The sequence below is a fragment of the Panthera leo genome, chromosome A1 (assembly GCF_018350215.1).
Source record: "Panthera leo isolate Ple1 chromosome A1, P.leo_Ple1_pat1.1, whole genome shotgun sequence".
In the NCBI taxonomy this organism is placed as follows: domain Eukaryota; kingdom Metazoa; phylum Chordata; class Mammalia; order Carnivora; family Felidae; genus Panthera; species Panthera leo.
In genome coordinates, this window is record NC_056679.1 from 174,809,371 (window position 1) to 174,828,726 (window position 19,356).

General features: G+C 48.9%; 1 protein-coding gene across 2 annotated transcripts; it reads right to left on the minus strand.

The window, feature by feature from the left end:
* Positions 1-12,845: 12,845 nt before the first annotated feature.
* Positions 12,846-18,732, minus strand: MSX2 (msh homeobox 2). Of its 2 annotated transcripts, none has more exons than XM_042907222.1 (2): positions 18,286-18,732; positions 12,846-14,460 (listed from the first exon to the last, which is right to left on the minus strand). In XM_042907222.1, exons 1-2 carry the CDS (start codon positions 18,662-18,664, stop codon positions 14,036-14,038), a joined length of 804 nt encoding a protein of 267 aa, XP_042763156.1. In that variant the 5' UTR covers positions 18,665-18,732; the 3' UTR covers positions 12,846-14,035. The 2 variants fall into 2 exon arrangements, with proteins under 2 accessions (XP_042763156.1, XP_042763161.1); XM_042907227.1 differs by having other exon boundaries at positions 14,389-14,460; positions 18,258-18,732.
* Between the last annotated feature and the right edge of the window lie 624 nt (positions 18,733-19,356).

The window sequence follows — 19,356 nt, forward strand, 5'->3', positions numbered from 1 at the left end:
GAGGTTAAGTGCCCTGCCCAAGGTTAGTGGAGTGAGAATCTGAACCCAGGAATGCTGAGCTAGAGTCTGCACCCTTCCCGACCCCCCTCAAAGCCCATTTGCTCCTCCTGAGCACCCGACCGCCTGCACGGTTCCGTTAGTCTCCGTGCTCTTCCTCTACTCGGAAAGAGATGTTCGTGCTTCAAGACACGGTTAGAAGTTTGCCTCCTCCGTGAAGCCGCCACATCAGCCCTGGCAACTCGGTTTCCCCTTTCTGCCAACTCCCAGGGCTCTGAAGCCTCCCTGGGGGGTTGTGCCATGCACCTCTGGGCGATAATTGTGCAAGTCCCTGGCTCTTTCCCCACCAAACCGGAAGCTTCTTGAAGACGAGACCCCAGAGGGCTGGCACAGCCTGGAGAGGAGACAGACGTAAATCCCCACATAAACACATACTTCAAAAGGGGGCTTTGGGGGGTAGGCGAAACAGGTGAAGGGGGCAAGAACTGAAAAGCCAAAGCTCGAACAGATATTTACAGACCCATGTTGATAACGGCATTACTCACAGTCGCCAAGGGTGAAAGCAACCCAAACGTCCATCAGGGGCTGAATGGATGAACAAATTGTGGTATACACACGACGGTATATCATTCAGACTTAAAAAGGAAGACCGTGCTGAGACAAGCTACGATATGAATGAATCTTGAAAACATGCTTAGTGAAATAAGCCAGACACCAAAGGACACATGGTGAATGATTCCGCTTACATGAGGTATGTAGCGTAGGCAAATTCAGAGAGACAGAAAGTAGAATGATGGTTCCAAGGGGCCGGGGGAGGTGGAATGGGGAGTTAGTGTTTAACTGGGTACAGAGTTCCAGTTTGGGAAGATGAAAAAGTTCTGGAGATGGATGGTGGTGATGGCTGCATAGCATTGTGAATGTGCCTGATGCTACTCTGAAATGTACACTTAATGGTTAGAATAGTAAATTTTATGTTATGGGTGTTTTGCCACGGAATGAAGGAAGGAAGGAAGGAAAGAAGGAAGGAAGGAGGGGGGAGGGAGGAAGGAAGGAAGGAAGGAAGGAAGGAAGGAAGGAAAGAAGGAAGGATGGAGGGGGGAGGGAGGAAGGAAGGAGGGAGGGAAGGAGGAAGGGAGGGAAGGAGGAAGGGAGGGAAGGAGGAAGGAAGGAAGGAAGGAAGGAGGGGGGAGGGAGGAAGGAAGGAGGGAGGGAAGGAGGAAGGGAGGGAAGGAGGAAGGGAGGGAAGGAGGAAGGAAGGAAGGAAGGAAGGAAGGAAGGAAGGAAGGAAGGAGGAAAGAAAGATGGAAGGAAGGAAGGAAGGAAGGAAAGAAGGAAGGAAGGAAGGAAGGAGGAAAGAAAGATGGAAGGAAGGAAGGAAGGAAGGAAAGAAGGCAGGAAGGAAGGAAGGGGGAAGGAAAGAAGGAAGGAAGGAAGGGGAAGGAAAGAAGGAAGGAAGGAAGGAAGGGGGAAGGAAAGAAGGAAGGAAGGAAGGAAGGAGGAAGGAAAGAAGGAAGGAAGGAAGGAAGGAAGGAAGGAAGGAAGGAGGGAGGGAGGGGGGAAGGAGGAAGAGGGAGGGACCAAGGATGGAAGGAACAGAGGAAGAAATACATGTAAGGAAAAGAAGTAATTTCTATGACAAGGACTCATCATACATAACACTCTTTTCTCTACCATTCCCCCTCAGTTTTAATAGATCTAGTGGCACTGAAAAGAAATCCCAACAGAGCAACTGGCAGCCCCCGAGTGCGGTGGAGTGTGTTCCTACTCCAGGATTTGCTTACTTTGCCTGGGGAGTTTGTAAATTAATTGGGCATGTAAGACGCTGACCTGACTGGAAGAGTTACAATTGCAGTAAACACCCACCGCCGCCACCCACCTGCCAGGATCAACCTCCAAAGGCTACACCAATCTTACCACATTATCCCCCCACACCACCCGTCTCCCGGCTCCAGGACTGACCTACCCCTAATTCCTCTGAAAACTAAATCTTACATCCTTTAGCGTGGATTTTCTGCTTGCAGCGGGAGTCCCAACTCTTCTGGGGACCTTATGACCCTACCCCTCGGTATGAGCCTCTCTTTCCTCCTCCCCATGATGCTGCCTGCCTCGAAGAAGCCATGTAGGTGACAGAGCCTTTAACCTGTGAGGTTGTCACAGGTCGCTCCTTACTCCTTGGTTCTGAAATGGGCTTTGGGGCAAAGCTCTACGGTAGCGGGACCACATGCCTACCACATGCCTACCATCATGCCATACGTTTAGTGTAGTGGGCTTCTTGAAATCCTCTAAATACCCAAATAAATGAACCAACACAATCAAACTGGAGCCCTCGACATTACAAAGTGCTCTTTGTCCATTTGTTTTATGTGAGCCGTTTAGTTTTAATTTACGATCATATTTCATAACCTACCAGCGAATGACCTGCAGTATATTTGTAAAAAAAAGCGATGAAGCCCCAGTAACGTGAGACCTCACGCTGGCCCGGAGTTTAGAAATCTGGGCTCTGATAAGTGTAAGGCAACTGTCAGACTTTGGGGGAGATTTTTACGTTCTACGAGTTAGTAATACGTGAGAGGTCAGGTTTCTTTACAATAACTGCAAAAATCAAGATAAATTTCACAAAGGCTTCCTGCACCCCCGGCTCTGGGCTCTGCGACCTGCATTATTAACATTGTTACGTCATGGAGAGAGTCATCGTCCCCCGACCCCTAAAGAGACTTCGAATTGAATGCAGTTCAGTGTGGCAGGGATGACCCGTTTTACTCTGAAACTACTACTTTTTAAATTTCCCACCTGATTCCTAGAAGTTTTTTGCTTTAAATCCTATCGCTGATCCCAAGGTCTCTAGAAAGCTAATCATGCCTTCATTATGCCTCTGAAAAACACCTCTGAGGGCTACCGAAGCCAGGAAAAGTGCCACATGACAGAAGAGAAACCCGAGGCTTAAAGACAATAAAAGAAAATTTTCTGGAGATTCTCCTCTCCTTCCAAACTAGCTACAGCTCAGAGCCAGGACTCCGCCTCTTGCACTCGTGTCAGCGGGTGCCTTAATTAACCTCTGGACCACACTGTAAAACAAACTCTAAAGAAGTGTCCTACGTCCACCTAGACAATTTTATAATTCAGGAGGGTTCCATTTAATGCAATATTCTAAATGCGTTTTTGCCCATGAAACGTAAGGACAAGTACAATTGGCTCTGCGGAGTCTGGCTAACACGCCAGTCAAGGTCGTGAAAGTTTCTTTAATATTCTTCTGTGACTAGTCATCAGAGACTTGAACCAATCAAGAATTCTTTATAACTGCCTTGATAGCACTACCTGACCCATCTTGCCAAATGCAAATCATTTTTATTGTCTTGTGAACTGAACCGACTCTTTAAAAGTTGGAACTCACGACATTTTCTGAAACTTTCAAAATCCATTAAACCCAGAGCCCCCACAGTGTTCCAGAACGGTTATGTCATTTGGGAAAACATTCACCTCCCTTATTCAATAAACACCGTGCTTACCAAGCACCTACTTGGACCAGACACTGTTCTAAGCACTAGATACATGGTTCCAAAATAGACGGAACGAAACGTTTTCCTCCACGGGCTTCCTATCTTTCCCCACTGCTAACTCCTGCCATGGTTTACAGGAGTTAAGTCAAGACCCAGAAAGCCACCAGTGGCTAGTCTGAACTTGAACTAGGTAACTCGGGTATCTCATTTGGCGGTCTTTGGTGGAAGCACCGACATATCAATAAAAGGAGAACATAAGCAGAGCAATCTATTCAGAAGGGAATATGATGAGGCTGGAGGCTTGTCTTAATGCCCAGCCAGCATGCTATTTTTACCAAGATGGCATGTTACAAGATGAATAAAAATAGCAAAGTTTTCTTTAAAAAAAAAAATGCTTTTACTCACACTTTCTCTAAGCTTGGGAAAATATGATTTGATGAGATCAAATAATATACACACATGTTTTTAATTTGGAGTGGCTGTGGGAGATGGATATTATTGGGGACCGAAACCGATCCCCGCCCCCATCCCGGTGCCCTTGGTCCAGGCTGCTTCTCTTAATGAGCTACTAACATTAAAGGTATAATAGGCCTGGATTTCAGGTCGCTAAGAAATCAAAATTGCTAAGGCCCCTTTGAGCTCTGATCAGCTGAACTGAACTAGACATGTAACTCTTCCCCTTTTTGTCTTTTCTTTTTCCATTTTCGTTTTTCGATATTGCTCTCTACCTAGCTGCAGCTATGTGACTTGGGGCAACTCACTTCCACTCGAATGTTCTTGTACCATATCATCACAAAATTCCCTTCTGCCTTGAGATTCTACCGTGTGGGCCTTCACTGTTATCCTACCTCCGGTTCCAGATATTAACCTGAAATGTCATTTAGCTTCAGGTGACAACTTAATTTTAAATCAATTCAGAAACCCAATGGGCCCGAGGACCATCTCCTTCGTCCTGGTTTCTGCTCTTGTAGGTGACATAAACCCCAAATTTTTGATGAAAGTGAACGCTCTGCAAGAGTACTTTTGAGAGCATGTTCCTTGGAGTCCAACGGTTCAAATCCCAGCTCTGCCATTCACCGGTGGTGAGACCAAAGGCAAGTAACATAATCTCTCAGGGTCTCAGTCTCCTTATCTACAAAGTGCGGATGACACATTACGGTGTTATTCTGCAGATTAAAATGAAATGAGGTAGAGACCAGATCCTGCCCGGCAGGTAGGAAGTGCTCATTTAACCATTTATGATCCAACGAGATGAACAATATCATTGTTTTCTTCTTAGCTGTAGAGAATTTGAGTAATTCTGTTTGGAGAAGTTCAGACAAGTCCTGGGGTGAGAGGGGATCAATGTTCAGGATGCCTCGTGCGTGCTGAGACCTCAGTAAAAAGTCTTTTTTTTTTTTAAGGTTTATTTATTTTTTAGAAAGAGAGACATGGGGGAGGGGTAGAGAGAGAGGGAGACACAGAATCCAAGGCAGGCTCCAGGCTCTGAGTTGTCAGCACAGAGCCTGATGTGGGGCTCGAACTCCCAAACTGAGAGATCATGACCTGAGCTGAAGTTGCACGCTTAACCGCTTAACCAACTGAGCCACTCAGGAGCCCCTGAAAATAGTCTTCACTTGCTGCTGATTCAGGGAAAAGGAAGGTTTAGTTGGTGTGCTTCTAATGTTGCCATTTTGAACCCCACCTACTCCTCACACATCAGTTTCACTTAATTTGCTCTAAAAAGCACATGATTGCCACTGTCTAGCCCCAACCTAGCCAGGGATTGTGTGTGAAGGGAAATTTGGGCATTACTGCCCCTGAAAAAGACATTTGAGGCGACTCAGCTTTCGTCCGTCCCCGACTTGGGAAATCTGCCTTCTCTAATTGCTTCTTTCTTCCCAAGACCTAATTTATTGGCACTTGCCTGCTACTTACAAGGGAAAACTCAGTTTCCCTTCTCACCAAAGTGGGCTGTCCTTTAGTGATATCTGTGCAGGGCAGAGATGTCCCTAACCCTAGGAATAACATACGTCTGGAGGTCTGGTCCCAAAGGCAGGACCACCTCACACTGCCCTGTGCCAGTACGTGGACGCTGATGTGAGATAGCCTTGCCCCGCCCCCACCCCGCATCCATTCAGGATGACTTCACTGTCCAGTTGCTTCCGGGGAATTCTCAAGTCCGAGATCCTACTCCCCACACCCACCCCTGGGACTTTTTATGTGGTCTTCTTGGCTCTTCTCTGTTCCCATTGCTAAACAAAGAGAAATCCAACTGGAAAGACTAGACGGGGTGAACGGCCGATGCGGTGGGAAGGAGGAGGGATGAACATTTTGCAGCCCTCAGACTTTCCCTGAATTGGCCAATTTCACATCAATAAGTGCCTCATCCATCACCACCACCTTTCAGGTGATTTTCTGCGATGGGATTTCAGGAGGCACTTAGCGTCTTATATACAATTTCTTTACAAAGTCAGTTTTTCCATCATCAAGCATTCTCAGCATTGAAATAAAAATAGGCAGAGCTTTGCTATTTAAAAAAGCTCTTTTTATATCAGGCTCTGCAACCCAGAAACCCCTTTCAGGAAACTGTACACTTTTTTTTGAGTCCACAGAAAGAAAGAAGGAAAGAAAGAGAAAAAAGGAACCAGCAAAGCAGATCTCTGGTCCTGGGAGGACTTAACCTCACCCAGGTGGGAAGAAATATAATTAGTTGTCAAGCCTGCCTCCATTCCTTTGCTGTGTGATCTCAGGGAAGTCACCTTACCTCTCTGGGTACCCGTTTTCTCTTCTAAGACGTGGTGATACTGAAAGTATCCCGTCTTTTACCTTGAGGGCCAAATGAGGATGTGAGTATTTTGGACACTGGAATACATTTTATAAATATAATAAAGGATCGAAGGAGGGTTTAAAGGGACTAAAGAAAGTCAAAGGCGGACTTCAGATGACTCTTGCCCCTTCGTCTTTGTTTTTTTAATTTAGAAGAACTCTTAATAATAAGAGCTATTAAAATAGGTGCAAAATAAAATCCTAGGTGATTAAACATTACATCATAGTTGGCAATTGCTTTTAGTGACATATAAAATGTGTATTATATTGATGGTGTCTTCGATTAGATGAAATATATATTTAACATAACTCTTACTATATATACAGTATCTTACTATATGTATATATTTAGTAAGTATATATAAGTGTGGTATATATATAGTATATATAAGTATATATATAAGTATATATAAGTATATATATAGTAAGTATATAAGTGTGTATATATGTGTATATATATATATGCGTGTATATATGTATATGTGTGTGTGTGTGTATATATATATATATATATATATATATATATATATATATATATATCCTGCTTTTCTTCACTGGACGTTCGCTGTCAATATTATTTGCAAACCGACCTAAGCTAATCTGACCACTTGGCCTCACGCAGTGAGACATCAGTGAGCCCCTCTTCATCTTTCTTTCAATGTACAGCTATTACTTCCCCATGAATGGCAAACCACATGAAACGCAGACGTGATGTGCTCTTTTAAGTAAAGGCTCTGGACAGAGCAGGAGAATATCATGTAAATAGCTCCCCTGACATGGCTTCCTGGGCTCTGAGCCACGGGCTGTGTGATTTCAGCCCTGCTCTGCCACCTCTCTGGGCAGCTTGCTGTCTGAGGCTTACCGTTCTGCTCTGTGAAAATGGGAGAGCTCACGGTGCTTGAATGTCAAAGTTTCTGGGAAGGCAAAGAGAAAATGGGAGCGAAGGATGGCATTCAGACCGCAGACAAGCCAGGGCCTTGGTCTGAGGGCAGGCTCCCCACAGCTCAGGTGGGGGCTCAGGCCCCCGTGTCCTCATCTAGGAGATGGGGACACGAAAAACGGGGATACTTCACAAAGCTGCAGGGAGGAATAAAGAAGATCCTATAAGAGGTACCTGGCCTAAGGTGCCGGCCCACACACCTTAGCACAGGGGCCCCAGGTAAATCTCCGGCCTCTGGGAGGCACTATTGCCTCGTGCTTTCACTCAAGCCCTGTGGAATTGCCGGGTCGTTAGGTCTTATCCCAGTGGGGCCACTGCTTACCTCTGCCACCCCGGGCACGTTAATGGAGGAACCAAAGTTCCCTTAACCCAAACGCAGATGGTAACTGCATCTCCGGACGGTGCTGAGACCCCACCTAACTGATGCGTGTAGATCGCTGGGCACCCGTGCCTGGCCCTCGGAAGCGCTAAAAGGGGACTGTTATCTGCTTGGCTTGCTCCTCCGGTGGCGTCGAGGTGTAAGTTTAATGATGGGGGTGGGGGTGGGGTGGAGGTGGGATGCGGGCGCCTGGCCGACTGAGGTCTCCCGGGCCAGCGGAGCGGGCCGGGCCGGTGTCAGCGCGCATTTATTGATGGCAGGTATTTGGGGAGTAATTGAGCGCGGCGGCCGGCCCGGGGCGAGAGTGGGCCTCCACGAGCAATTAAATGTGATTAGGCCGAGACCTTCAGGATCCAGCTGGGTGATTGATAACCCGGCCGCATTCCTGCCGGGCCCGCGACATCAAACGGGCGGCCGGCGGCGGGCGGGGCAGAGGGGGCCGCGCGCGGGGACCCGGCCCTTCTCCGCTTGGCTCTGCCCTTCTCGCCCGCGACGCCCATGGTCAGGGAGAAAACGGATGATATGTCCTCCTCCTGCCCAGGGGTCTCTCCCTTGCTCCCTCTCCAGGTGCAGCGGGGGAGGCAAGGGGGCAGAAGGGACTGGTGGCGAGGGGCCCCCTGCGTGAGGGCGCAGCGCCCAGAGAAGCCAGGCCAACCGCTGGGGCGGACTCTGGGAATCCCGCAGGAACGCTAGAACCAGGGCAGAAAGAAGGGCAACAAAGGGCCAGAAGGGGACACATAGGTGACAGTGGGAATGAATATAAATCGAAAACGGGGGGGGGGGGGGGGGGGCGGGGATATGGAGAGATGCAACAGGGGAGCAAGGTGGCAGAAAGAGAAGAAAATAAAGTTTAGAAGGAGAGCACGGAAGAGGAATTGTATAGATAGTAGGGAAGTAGAGAGAAGAAAAAAAATTAAAGATGTAAAGTGGGATGAACATGAAAAAGAATGAAAGTTGAGGAGAGGGAACTGAAAGAGATAGCAAAGAAAAGAACAAGAAAGAGGGGGCAACAGGGGAGGGAAGAAACTAAAGAGATGGGGAATGAGAGACAAAGACTGGGGAAGACAGAAGAGAAAGAAGTGAGAAGGACGAAGAGGATGTCCTGCTGGCCTGGGTCCCTCCCCAGCTTCACCCTCTTCCATCCCAGGCCCTGCCTCCTTTTCTGCCAGTTCGGTGCCCCGAGCCAAGCATCACCTGGTGCCTGGGAGGCCCCGGGCATTTGCCCCCAGCAGCCCAACTCCAGCCCAGCCCCAGCCCCAAGCCAGCTCTTTCTCCCTCCTGGCTGGATAAGGGGGTCCACGCCCCAAGCCCAGGGTGATCAACGGGCTCCCTGCATCCCAAGCTTGGGCCCCACGGGCCATGAATCACAAGTGGAGGTCTGGGGTTCCTGGGGGCCGTTGCCTCGGGATCCCCGGAGTCTCCGGAGCCAGGGAACACTTTCTGTCTGTGCTGACTCCACAGACAGGATCAAAACAGCATGAAAGAAATCAGAGCGAGAACGTCGTCGGCAGGAGCTGGACTTCTAAAACCCCCTTCCGCCCCCATAGGCTTCAATATTAAAAAACCCCCTAGGAGCCTCAGACACTGTATTAATTAGTGCAACCACCCATGAAAAGTTGGGTTTGGAGAGGCATTCTTTGCCCTGTGTGAAAAACCAAGTCTAATAAACAATTGTTAAGTTGGCCTGTTGCCGCTGGTAAATTACATAGCATTAAAAAAATAATGCTTTTCATATTAGGCACTAATTAAAGGTTGGGACAGCTTTAAAACAAGAGAGGGAGGGGGGAAATCAAAGAAAATATAAAAATGTTCTTTCAAGAGTTATGGGAGGTTAATAAAGTATGTCTGTTAGAGTGAGCCTACTTTGCCCCCAGCTACAGCCAAGCTGGAGCCACCACAATTGGGTCTCAATAAGATAATGATATTCCTTTCTCCGCTATTAAAAGCCTCCCAGTGCAAACTTAAAATGATTTATTTAATTTAGGAAATTACGAGGTGTAACTTCAAAGCCCGAGCCGTTAGTAATGGAAAATACCAGGTTGTTTAAAATTATAATAATAATTGTTTGGAGAACTCAGGACATCAAAGTGTTTTCATCAACAAATGCAGAGGGGTCCGGAGGAGGTTGGCAAGAGTCAGAGGAGGTGGATGGAGTTCGGATTTGATTATTATGAACCTTATCAAGGCAAGACTCAGGACTCCCGAAGCCGGGTACTCTGTTCTGCTTTGAAGCGGGCTATTTCGGAAAGTAATTTTACTGCTTTTTATTTAGTTTCTAGTAAGGAGGAGGTGAGGGGGTGGGGTAGGGTAGGACAGGGGGAGAGGGGTCCAGGAGTTGACAGCCGACTTTTCTTCATTGCTGTCTGACCAATTTCATTAAAGAGGCCTACAGCATCACCAATCTGGAAATCTTTTTTTTTTTTTTTTTTTTTACACTGAAGAAGGACACAGGCACAATCAACTTCACCAACTGGGCCCTGTGATTTCAGGGTGTGTGTGTGTGTGTGTGTGTGTGTGTGTGTGTCTGACGTGGGTTCTTTTATAAATGAGGTTTATGTTTATTCCAAACCCAGCAATGGAGAGGGAGTGGGGGTTGGGGAATGGCCTCTCCAACCCGTGGCAAATGAGCGGCTTTTATAGCAAAGAATGGCCGTGGGAGTTTTCATTCGGTCAGACAAGGTTCTGCTCAAAGGCAAGGATCCTCTTTTCAGTCAGGTCAGGCAGACGTTTTGCCAATGCCTGCTCCCAGCCAGCCAGGCCCTCGCTGCCTACCTCCTGCCGGCCCTGCCCCAGCATCGCCTCCGCAGGGGTGCAGGGATGGGGAGGGTGGGGAGGCTGAGTCCCAGGTCCCCAGGGATAGGGAAAGCCCCGCTGGCCAAAGTGAGGTGGGGAAAGGGATGGAGAGTAATGCTCCGGAGATGAGCTCTCCGGGTTTGGGAATCTGGGGAGCTGTGGAGACCCCCACGTTATGTCTAAGACAGCCTCTGCAGAGCCTGTCTTTGCGAGCCCTCGTGCCCTCCACCAGGCTCATGCTTAGGCCTCAGTTCTGCTGCTGTCACTTACTGGCTCTGTGACCTTAGTGAGTACCCTCTCTGAGCCTCAGTTTTCTCATCTATGAAATGGCATCAATAACACATCCCCAAGGGGTGTGCAAGGATTCGATGAAATGTGCGAGGAAATGCCTACTTCTGTCCGCACTGAGCAGGAGCTCAATAAATGTGATTTCCTCTCCTTTCTTCTTCCCCTCTTTCCCCAAAGCAGAGCTGTCTTTCTAGAAAAGTTTGGTGAAAGCGTTGAAAGTACGGGAGGACTGGCATCTTCGGCTTTAAGTCCCAAGGCACGGCTTCGCGGGTCCCAGGTGAATCAGGGTTCTCCTGCTGCCTCAGGTTGTCAGTCCGGTCTCTGGAACTCCTGGCGCACAGAGCCTGACCGAGGTGGGGACCAAGGCGACCGCTAACCCGAACACGGGGCAGGTTAGAAGGGAGGCGCAGAGTCAGCCGCACCGCCTGGGCCCCGGGGGCCTCTGGCTGTGGTCGAGGTCCCCGCAGCCCTGCCGCATCCTCGCCTCGGTAACCCCATCCACCTGGTAGCGCTGGGATGTGTATGCTTGAGCCTGAGCCACATCTTTTTTTCTCGCTCCCGGCCTCAGTTTTCCTTTGGGATTTGGGGCGATTGGGCTAATGCGCAGTCGCCCAGACCGTTTCCAATCCACCCCATCGGCCACGCAGGTCGCAGTCTCAATTCTCCTGATCGCACCCTGGTTTGCGTGCGAACCCCTCCTCCAGAGGGCAAGCTGTCTTAACCCGGAGCTGCGGTCTCCGGATCCCCCAACCGGGATTGAGATCGCCCGAGGCTGCGGGGTCGAGCGGCGCCGGGAAGGAAGCTCGGTGGACGGGCTAATTAGGGACCCAACGTGGCGGTTGGATTCCGGGCTGGGATTAGGAGGCCCATCGGGATGGCAGAGGCGAAAACTGGGGAGGTTTGGGACGCTCCCGGGGCTCAGCTCCGGAGCGCAGCGGTGCAGCGGCCAGAAATCGGCCCCCAGCTTGGAAGCAGGTCTGTGGGCTCGGTTCTCGCTCCGCGCTGGAGCTGGGAGATCTCAGACTCGTCGCCCGACCCGCGGGAGCTTCCGCCGGGCGGGAAAATGCAGTTTCTGGCGCCCACCTCCAAACGGGGTGTCGGCGCAGTGAAAACGTGAGACGGAAAAGCGCCAGTCCTAGTCGATGCCCGGTATCTATCTGCCTACCCTCCGCTTCCGCAGCCTGAAGTTCTCGATTCCCTTCTGCCCGCGTTCCCGGGGCCACCGTCGTTTCTCATCCGAAAACAGACCTCAGAAAGGTATCATCAGTAGCCACTTCGGATTTGTTTGTGCAATAAAAAGCGGAATTTAAGATCCGTCTCGGCCTCCCTCACCCACTGCGATTTTTTTTTCTTTCTTTAATGGTGATGCCTCAAAACCCAAGCCTGACCCCGTTCTGTACCCAGTGGAAAGGGAGGCTGCAAAGCAAACGGGGCTTGAATGAACCACCTTCCCCCTTCAAACCGAAAAGAGCATTTGTTCGGGGTCCATCTCCTTGGAAGGAGTGAGGAATGGTAAACGGAATGCGATTTGACACACTCCTGAAAGGGCAGCAGGCAACCACCCCCACCTCCCAACCCAGGGAATGCATCTAGTTACAATCCCCATTTGCAAAGAGCTATAGGTCCCTTCCCCCCAGTTTTAAATCGGTTGCCCTTTTGGTAGCTGGCAGATTTCAAGTTCAAGATTTTCCCTTGATCATCTACCAACCTCTCAGATCCCTGGACCCCCCCACTCCCCCGACTTCTTCTAAGCTCATCTTTCACTAGAGTTTGAAAAACCGAACAGCAATTCCATTTCTTTTCCACAACTAACACAAGCTGCCAGAGGAATGATCTCCAAGTACTTGGTTCGCTATTTGCGATCGACTCCCCCAACCCAGGCTGAATCTGGGCACAACTCTTCATTGATTCACACTAACATCCTAATAAAAATCACCAGCCCCCTCCCCCAGTCTTGGGGGCATTTTGGAGTTGAACCCAGCTAAGAACAGAGAGCACCCTTTAAAATAATTGTTTGGAGAAACTTTACTGCAATAAAACAAATGTTTAATTTAATTCAGAATAAGAGATAAGAAATAACTCTTCAATAAAATATATAAAATTATACAAGGCACCCTTTCAAAGGGATAAAAGTATACTGGGTGGGGGTGGGGGGAGGGGGGAGATTGATAGAAAGATGGAAGTACCAGGAGCTAAATGGGCTGTTTGACAAGACCATTTTTTAGCAAGTCAAAACATGGCTTTCCCCTCTGCCCCCAACATGTTAAAAAGTATATAAATTTTTCTAATAAGTTTAGCACATACAACAGGTACACAGAGAAAGCAGGATTTGTTTTTCTTTCTGGATCTATTCATTGTTCAAGAATATTCAGCATATAGGTAATGGTTACAAGATATTTTTTTTTTTTTAAGCAGAGAATTAACTACACTCCCCGCCCCCCAGTCACCTTTGCAATGTGTGAGGACTGACTCGTACCTAGTATTTCACAGAACCCGTCAATTCTCCCCGACAGGCCTTAACTTTGTACTCTCCAATTATCTGAAATGGAGTTAAGCAACAGCCTTGAGAGGAATTAGGAAGTTACTTCCAAGTCCCACCTTACCCCAAGGCATCCTTAGGACTCTTCTCATCCCCAACCCCCTTTCATCGATCTTACAAAAAAAAAAAAAAAAAGTTAAAACTTTAACAATCTGTAACAGTGTAGAAAGAGGGAAAAATACAGGGCCAAATATGGTAGTACCTAATGTGTTTTTTAATGCGTGTAAAAATGCAAAAACATGATGTGTCCCCGTCTTCTTGAGGAATCTCTCCATTATCTAATTCCTAGGCGTGTTTCTAATTCTAATCTTTGTTTTCCATAAGCAGAAGGCAATCATCCCATCAAAATCACCCAATGTCAGCAATTTTAGCGAATAATTTGTGCCTCCTCTAAGAAAGAACAAATGGACTCTTTTAGGAAGGTGATACATAGAAAAAAAGTATAGATACTATGCATATAAATTTTGCCTTTCAAAATAATCTGAATTTTTACGTCTGCTGTATAAAAATGTATTATATTTTATTACATATATATTTATATATAAAAACCATCAGAGCCAATCTTTGTGAAAGGAGAAGGGGGCATCTAGAAGATTACACCAAGAAAATGGGACTTGGTGCCTCCAGCCTAAAGAAATTCGAACTATGTCGGTGGCCCTGTGGGCCTAGCCACTTAGGGTGGTGCATGCAAAGTTTGCGGAGCAGGAGTATCGGCTTGGTACAGCCTTCTTGGAGAGGGAGGGGGGACCCATTTAAACAAACATCCATCGTGGAGTCTATGGAGCTGGTCTTCCTTAGGATAGATGGTACATGCCATATCCGACTGGAGTCGCATAGAGTCCAACAGGCGGGATGGGGAGGACAGGTCTATGGAAGGGGTAGGACGCTCCGTATATGGATGCTGCTTGCAGGGGTGAGTTGATGGGGAAAGGGAGGCTGAAGCCAGAGGGCAGCATAGGTTTTGCAGCCATTTTCAGCTTCTCCAGTTCTGCCTCCTGCAGTCTTTTTGCCTTGGCCCTTCGGTTCTGGAACCAGATTTTGACCTGGGTCTCTGTGAGGTTCAGAGAGCTGGAGAACTCTGCGCGCTCTGCAATGGAGAGGTACTGTTTCTGGCGGAACTTGCGCTCCAGAGCGAGGAGCTGGGACGTGGTAAAGGGGGTTCGTGGCTTCCGATTGGTCTTGTGTTTCCGCAGGGTGCAGGTGGTGGGGCTCATGTGTCCTAGAGAACAGAGAGGGAGGGAATTAGCAAACGTGGCTTTCTCTCCAGGTGTGTCCACCCCTGCACAGGCCTTCCTCTCTTCATCTTTCAGAAAGGGACCTCTGTCAAAACTGTGGGAGAAGTACCATATTTAAGTGGATAAATTGCTTGATTTAAAAAACTGAGTCTTCTTACAAAAAGCTTGGGATTTTAACAGTGCATAGAACTATCTATATGGGAACCCACAGCATAATGGATAATGGAAATAGAATTATCTATAAGCGGACCCTTCCTAAGCCAAGGGAGCTGAATGTTCTCTGAGAAACAAAACCCACGTCCTCTGAGCTTCATTTCTCTGGTCTTTAAAAAGGGGGGGGGGGGCGGGATTCATGATAATCGTCACTTCTCTACAATGCTGAGATAATCCCATACGAAGAAAAATGAAAAGGGTCCTATAAACTGCGCTGGTCCCCTCTCCACACCGGGAAAAGTTGGAGCGCATCAGCATATTTATGAAGGATAATCGTGCAGATAAGGTCTGCGGTAAATTAATAGCATCTCTGGATTGGGAGCAGCCCCATGCAATAAACAGCCATGCAGCTGTCATTCCATCCAGTCTACAGATTATACAACCTGAACATCATTTTACAGACCTGAACGTGGGGTAAGTTTCTTGGCCTGGTGCTTCTGTAATATAAAGTTTACTAAGAAGGAGGGAAAAATTAGCTCGCTCATAAATGTAAATGTCAGGGGAAATCATGCTGCCTCTGAGTTGAGAGCATGTGATGACATCTTATCATCCCTACCCATTCTCTGGTTTAGAGCAAATGTGTAAACGATTAGTTTGTCGCCAGGATTTAGAAAGAGGGAGTAACAAGCAAAACAAAGGTATGCCAAAGGCATCCAAACTCCATATTTAAAATGGATTCAATTATAGGAAGTCATAGCACGGGGCATCTTTGTGATTCCATGGTATTCAACTAACTTGGGGCTTCTTCTCCTTAAAGGGAGGCGGGGGCAAGAGTGTGGAGCTGAGAGGCAGAATGCTAAACAATTAATTTTCTGCATTTGGCTTTTACGAGCTATGCTAATTTTCCCAAAGTAGCCACAGTAGTAACTCCAAAGTACTCACGGGGAGAATGTCACATTTCTTGTTTAGTTACTTCGATGGCCCAAGAAAGAGTTTACACTTCATACTTGAGGGTGATACAACAAGTCCCACCCAGCCTCCATTTCCAACAAGAACTGGGTTTGTCCTAATGTGACATTATGAAGCATCATTTTCGGGACTGAAAAGCAAGTAGTAGGTTCTGCAATCAATCAAAACCAGAAATCTGGGTGAGGGATGGGTAAGAAACTACCACAGGAGTGTAGATTTTTGCGTAGGCAAATCCCTAAATAAACGGGGGGGGGGGGCACCTACTTCGTAATTTACAAATAAACTAACAACACCGTGGGGAGACTCAGAGACCCGCTTTCACCCTTCCCAAACCTGACCTAGCTCTCTGGAGGACCCAGCTGTCGCAACTCAAAACCAAGCTCCTAGAGTCTAAGCCTGAGCCTACTCTCTGTTTGGAAGAAATCTGTGCCCCGAACAGTCATCCTGGCCGCTCTAGAGGCTGCATTTGAATGATAAAACCCGAGCTACAGGGATTGCACACGTGTATCATAGCCATAAAGTCCAGAGGCTTCCTCTCAACACTCCCTACCTCGCCTCCCCTCTCTAAACCAGTCAAAGGATGGATGCGGTTATACAAAGCAAAACAGCAGTTACCCTACTTCCTCCAAATAACAAACCTGGCCAGGCAGGTGGCTCCCTCCTGCCCCAGGCTCCTGCCCCAGGCTCCTGCCCCAGGGCTCCCACTGCCATTTCTAGGCCCAAAGCACCAAATGAACCACTTTTTGTTTTTAAATTAAATCCCTTCTCCAGAATCTTGGATTTTTCTCTCCTGAAGGTCATACCCAGAGCCCCAAACTGCCTTACCCCCTAGCAGGGAAGCTCATCTCCACAGAGTGGGGAGGGAGGGTTGTTTACAGAGCAAGTGGGGAATTGCCATCCCAGGACCTGAAGGCCTAAGGAAGTGAGGATTTCTGATCTCTGGACACCACTCTCTGTAAGGCCTGAATCCTTGGTGTGTTCATGGACATTGACCCAGGCCTAGAAATCCATGGGCACTCAATATTTGTCTAACAAATTAAGTTTCTTAAAGTTTCTGAGCCTCTATCTCACCATCAAGAAAATGGGTAAATACCGTGTAGTGTGGCTCAGAGTACTAAATTTTAGAATGCCCAGAGCCCTGTCTGCCACACCAGATAGGTGATCATCAAATATTCCCAAGGTTGTTTTTTTGTTTTTTGGTCAAGCCCAAACACAGTGTGTGCAGATTCCTCTGAACTCTGCTGAAATGTCCTTCTCTGTTACCCGGAGGCCGGCTGCAGCCACACAGAGATCAGATAAGATAATATGGTGAAAAGTGCTATAAAGCACTGTGCAAACTTGAGTTTAAATTCTTTGAGTCCTGAATCTCCACACCCTTTGAATCTTTCAGAGTTTCTAACAGGGTGGAGAGCTATGCCAGAGGGGACAGCCACTGAGGCCTGGGTATATGGCCTTGTTTTGTTCACAAAATACTATGCATCTCGAGTCCTGAGGGCTGACTGATGAGAATGGAGAAAGGTGTGATTCTACTGGCTTTGGAAAAGGTCCCTCCGCAGACCCCCTCTTTCTCACCTTTTCTAAAGGTGCACTGGGTAGGGAAATAGTAAAGGCGAGGAGATAAAAATAAAAGAGTCTATAGGGAATGACTTCTCCAAATGCAAAAGGACCCAGGCCCAAAAATAAATGCTAAGGCTGGAGGAGAAATAAATTCTCCTAGGCCTGCATGGCCAAGTCTTGCCTCATTGGCAGGAAGCGGGGTGCAGGTGTGTGGACCTCCTCTTGGTTTCTTTGGGGAAAGGGATCAAAGGCGGTCAGGGCACCATGCAGAGGAGCAGAGTTTGGACACCAGGACCCTTTGCCCGATTCAGCCATTGTTGGTGACCCGGGTCAAGCAAGTCCAGTCCTCCTAAAGACTGGTGTTGTCTGTAAAGGGGGTAACCACCGGTCCTGTGCCTCCGCCTACACTTGGGGTTCCAGCAATGATCAGGGTCTGGTGAACTAATGAGCATCACTTTGTAGAAATCTCAAGCGCTGCTGGAATGCTGTTAATTATTACTATGAGCCAAGCGGAGCCCGCGCCCCGCGCGCCTGACCCCAGCCCGCTCCCTGCGAAGGTACTGGCTGCGGGGACGACAGGGAGACTTTTCGCCTTGGCACCAGCCTCTGCCGCCATCCCTTCCGGGGATCGGGACCCAGAGGACGGTAATGATTTCTACCCAATGCCGGGGGTTAGATTTCTGCCAGTCTATCTTTAAGATGAGGGCACATCTCGCTGGGTTGTAAACTTTGAAAGGAGGTAAGGCACCTCCGCCTCTGCCCGGCACACATTAGCGTGCTCATTAAAAGTGTATTCCCCTTCATTCTTGGGACAGAAACCCGCTGGACGGTGAACCAAAAGTGAGCAAAATGGTTGGAGCGCGGGGCCGAGGACCAGAGAAACCGATAACCGAGCGACCCGGCGAACCAGCTAGGATTCGCCCTTCAAAGACCAGCGACTCCTCAATTGTGTCGGATACTTTGCACAGCTAGGGGATCGCGAACACGCGATGCGCGGATACGAAGCCAGAACTCCTAGGCTTGCTTTCCCGGGCGTGTAGTGCAGAGGGGGTCTCCGTCGTCCCCCCCCCTCCCCCAGCCTGTGACACCGGCCCCCGCCTACCCCTTGTCCGGCTCGGACGCTCACTCACTTGGAGGCGGCGAATATCTGCCGGGTTCCTGCATCCACGCGGCTCCGTCTTCTGAGTTCTCCGACTTCACCGAGGCGGTCTCGAAGGGCTTGACCAGCGGCCCGGGGCTGTGAGCTTCCCGGGCGCCGTGTCCCGGCAGCAGCAGCGGCCGCAGGGTGGCCCCGGCCGAGGCGCTTTCGGCTGGCAGTGGGGACGCCTCCTTGGGCGGCTTCTTGTCCGACATGAGCGCCTCCACGCTGAAGGGCAGGCTGGAGACCTTGACGCGGCGCTCCTCCGCGGCCCCCTCCGCGCCCCCAGGCCCCGGGCCCGGCCCAGCCACCATCGCCGGGCCCTCCTCATCAGACGAAAACAGGTCATTGCCTTTGGACGGAGAAGCCATGACTTCTCTGCCCTACGTAGCTCCCGGCGCGCGACTCCGCTGGCAACCCGGCAGCGGCGACTCAAACTTTTTTGGGGGGAGACGGGAGGGGCGCGCCGGGAGCCGTGCCTTTCCTCCAAGGGGAAGTGGGAGACTCGGCTCAGCCAATCCGCGCCGGCTCTGGCGCTGACGCCACAGACGCTCGCGTCTGATTGGCTCTCCAGGAAGAGGCTGGGGCCTTTTTTTTTTTTTTTCCTGTTTGAAATAAATTAGGAGTTAATTACAGGAGCAGTCAGCAGAGTTGTTATTAGGCGATCCCTCAAGGGTTATAATCACGCCAAAACTGAAAAGTCCATGGCGTAATTAAGGCCGATTATTTAAAGAGGAAGTTCGCCGAGTCCCATTTCTTCTCTCTTTTGACCCCTTTTTAAAAAGGCACCTCGCGCCCATACCACTTTCCCCAACCCCCACCGCCAGAACAAGTTTAAAATCTCCAACTCACACTGCAAAAACATTTGTGAAGCTCCTACTATGCGTGGAAACTGGGCTAACTTTACAATTGTAGGAGACAACACTGAAAGCAGGGGCCAGCATCCTTGCTAAAGGAAATTATACATACATGGCGCTTATAAGAGTATCTTGCTATTGGCAAATGCTCCACAGCGAAAGCTGTTACTGTAACTCCCCTGGAAGAAGGGACATGGGGAGCCCGA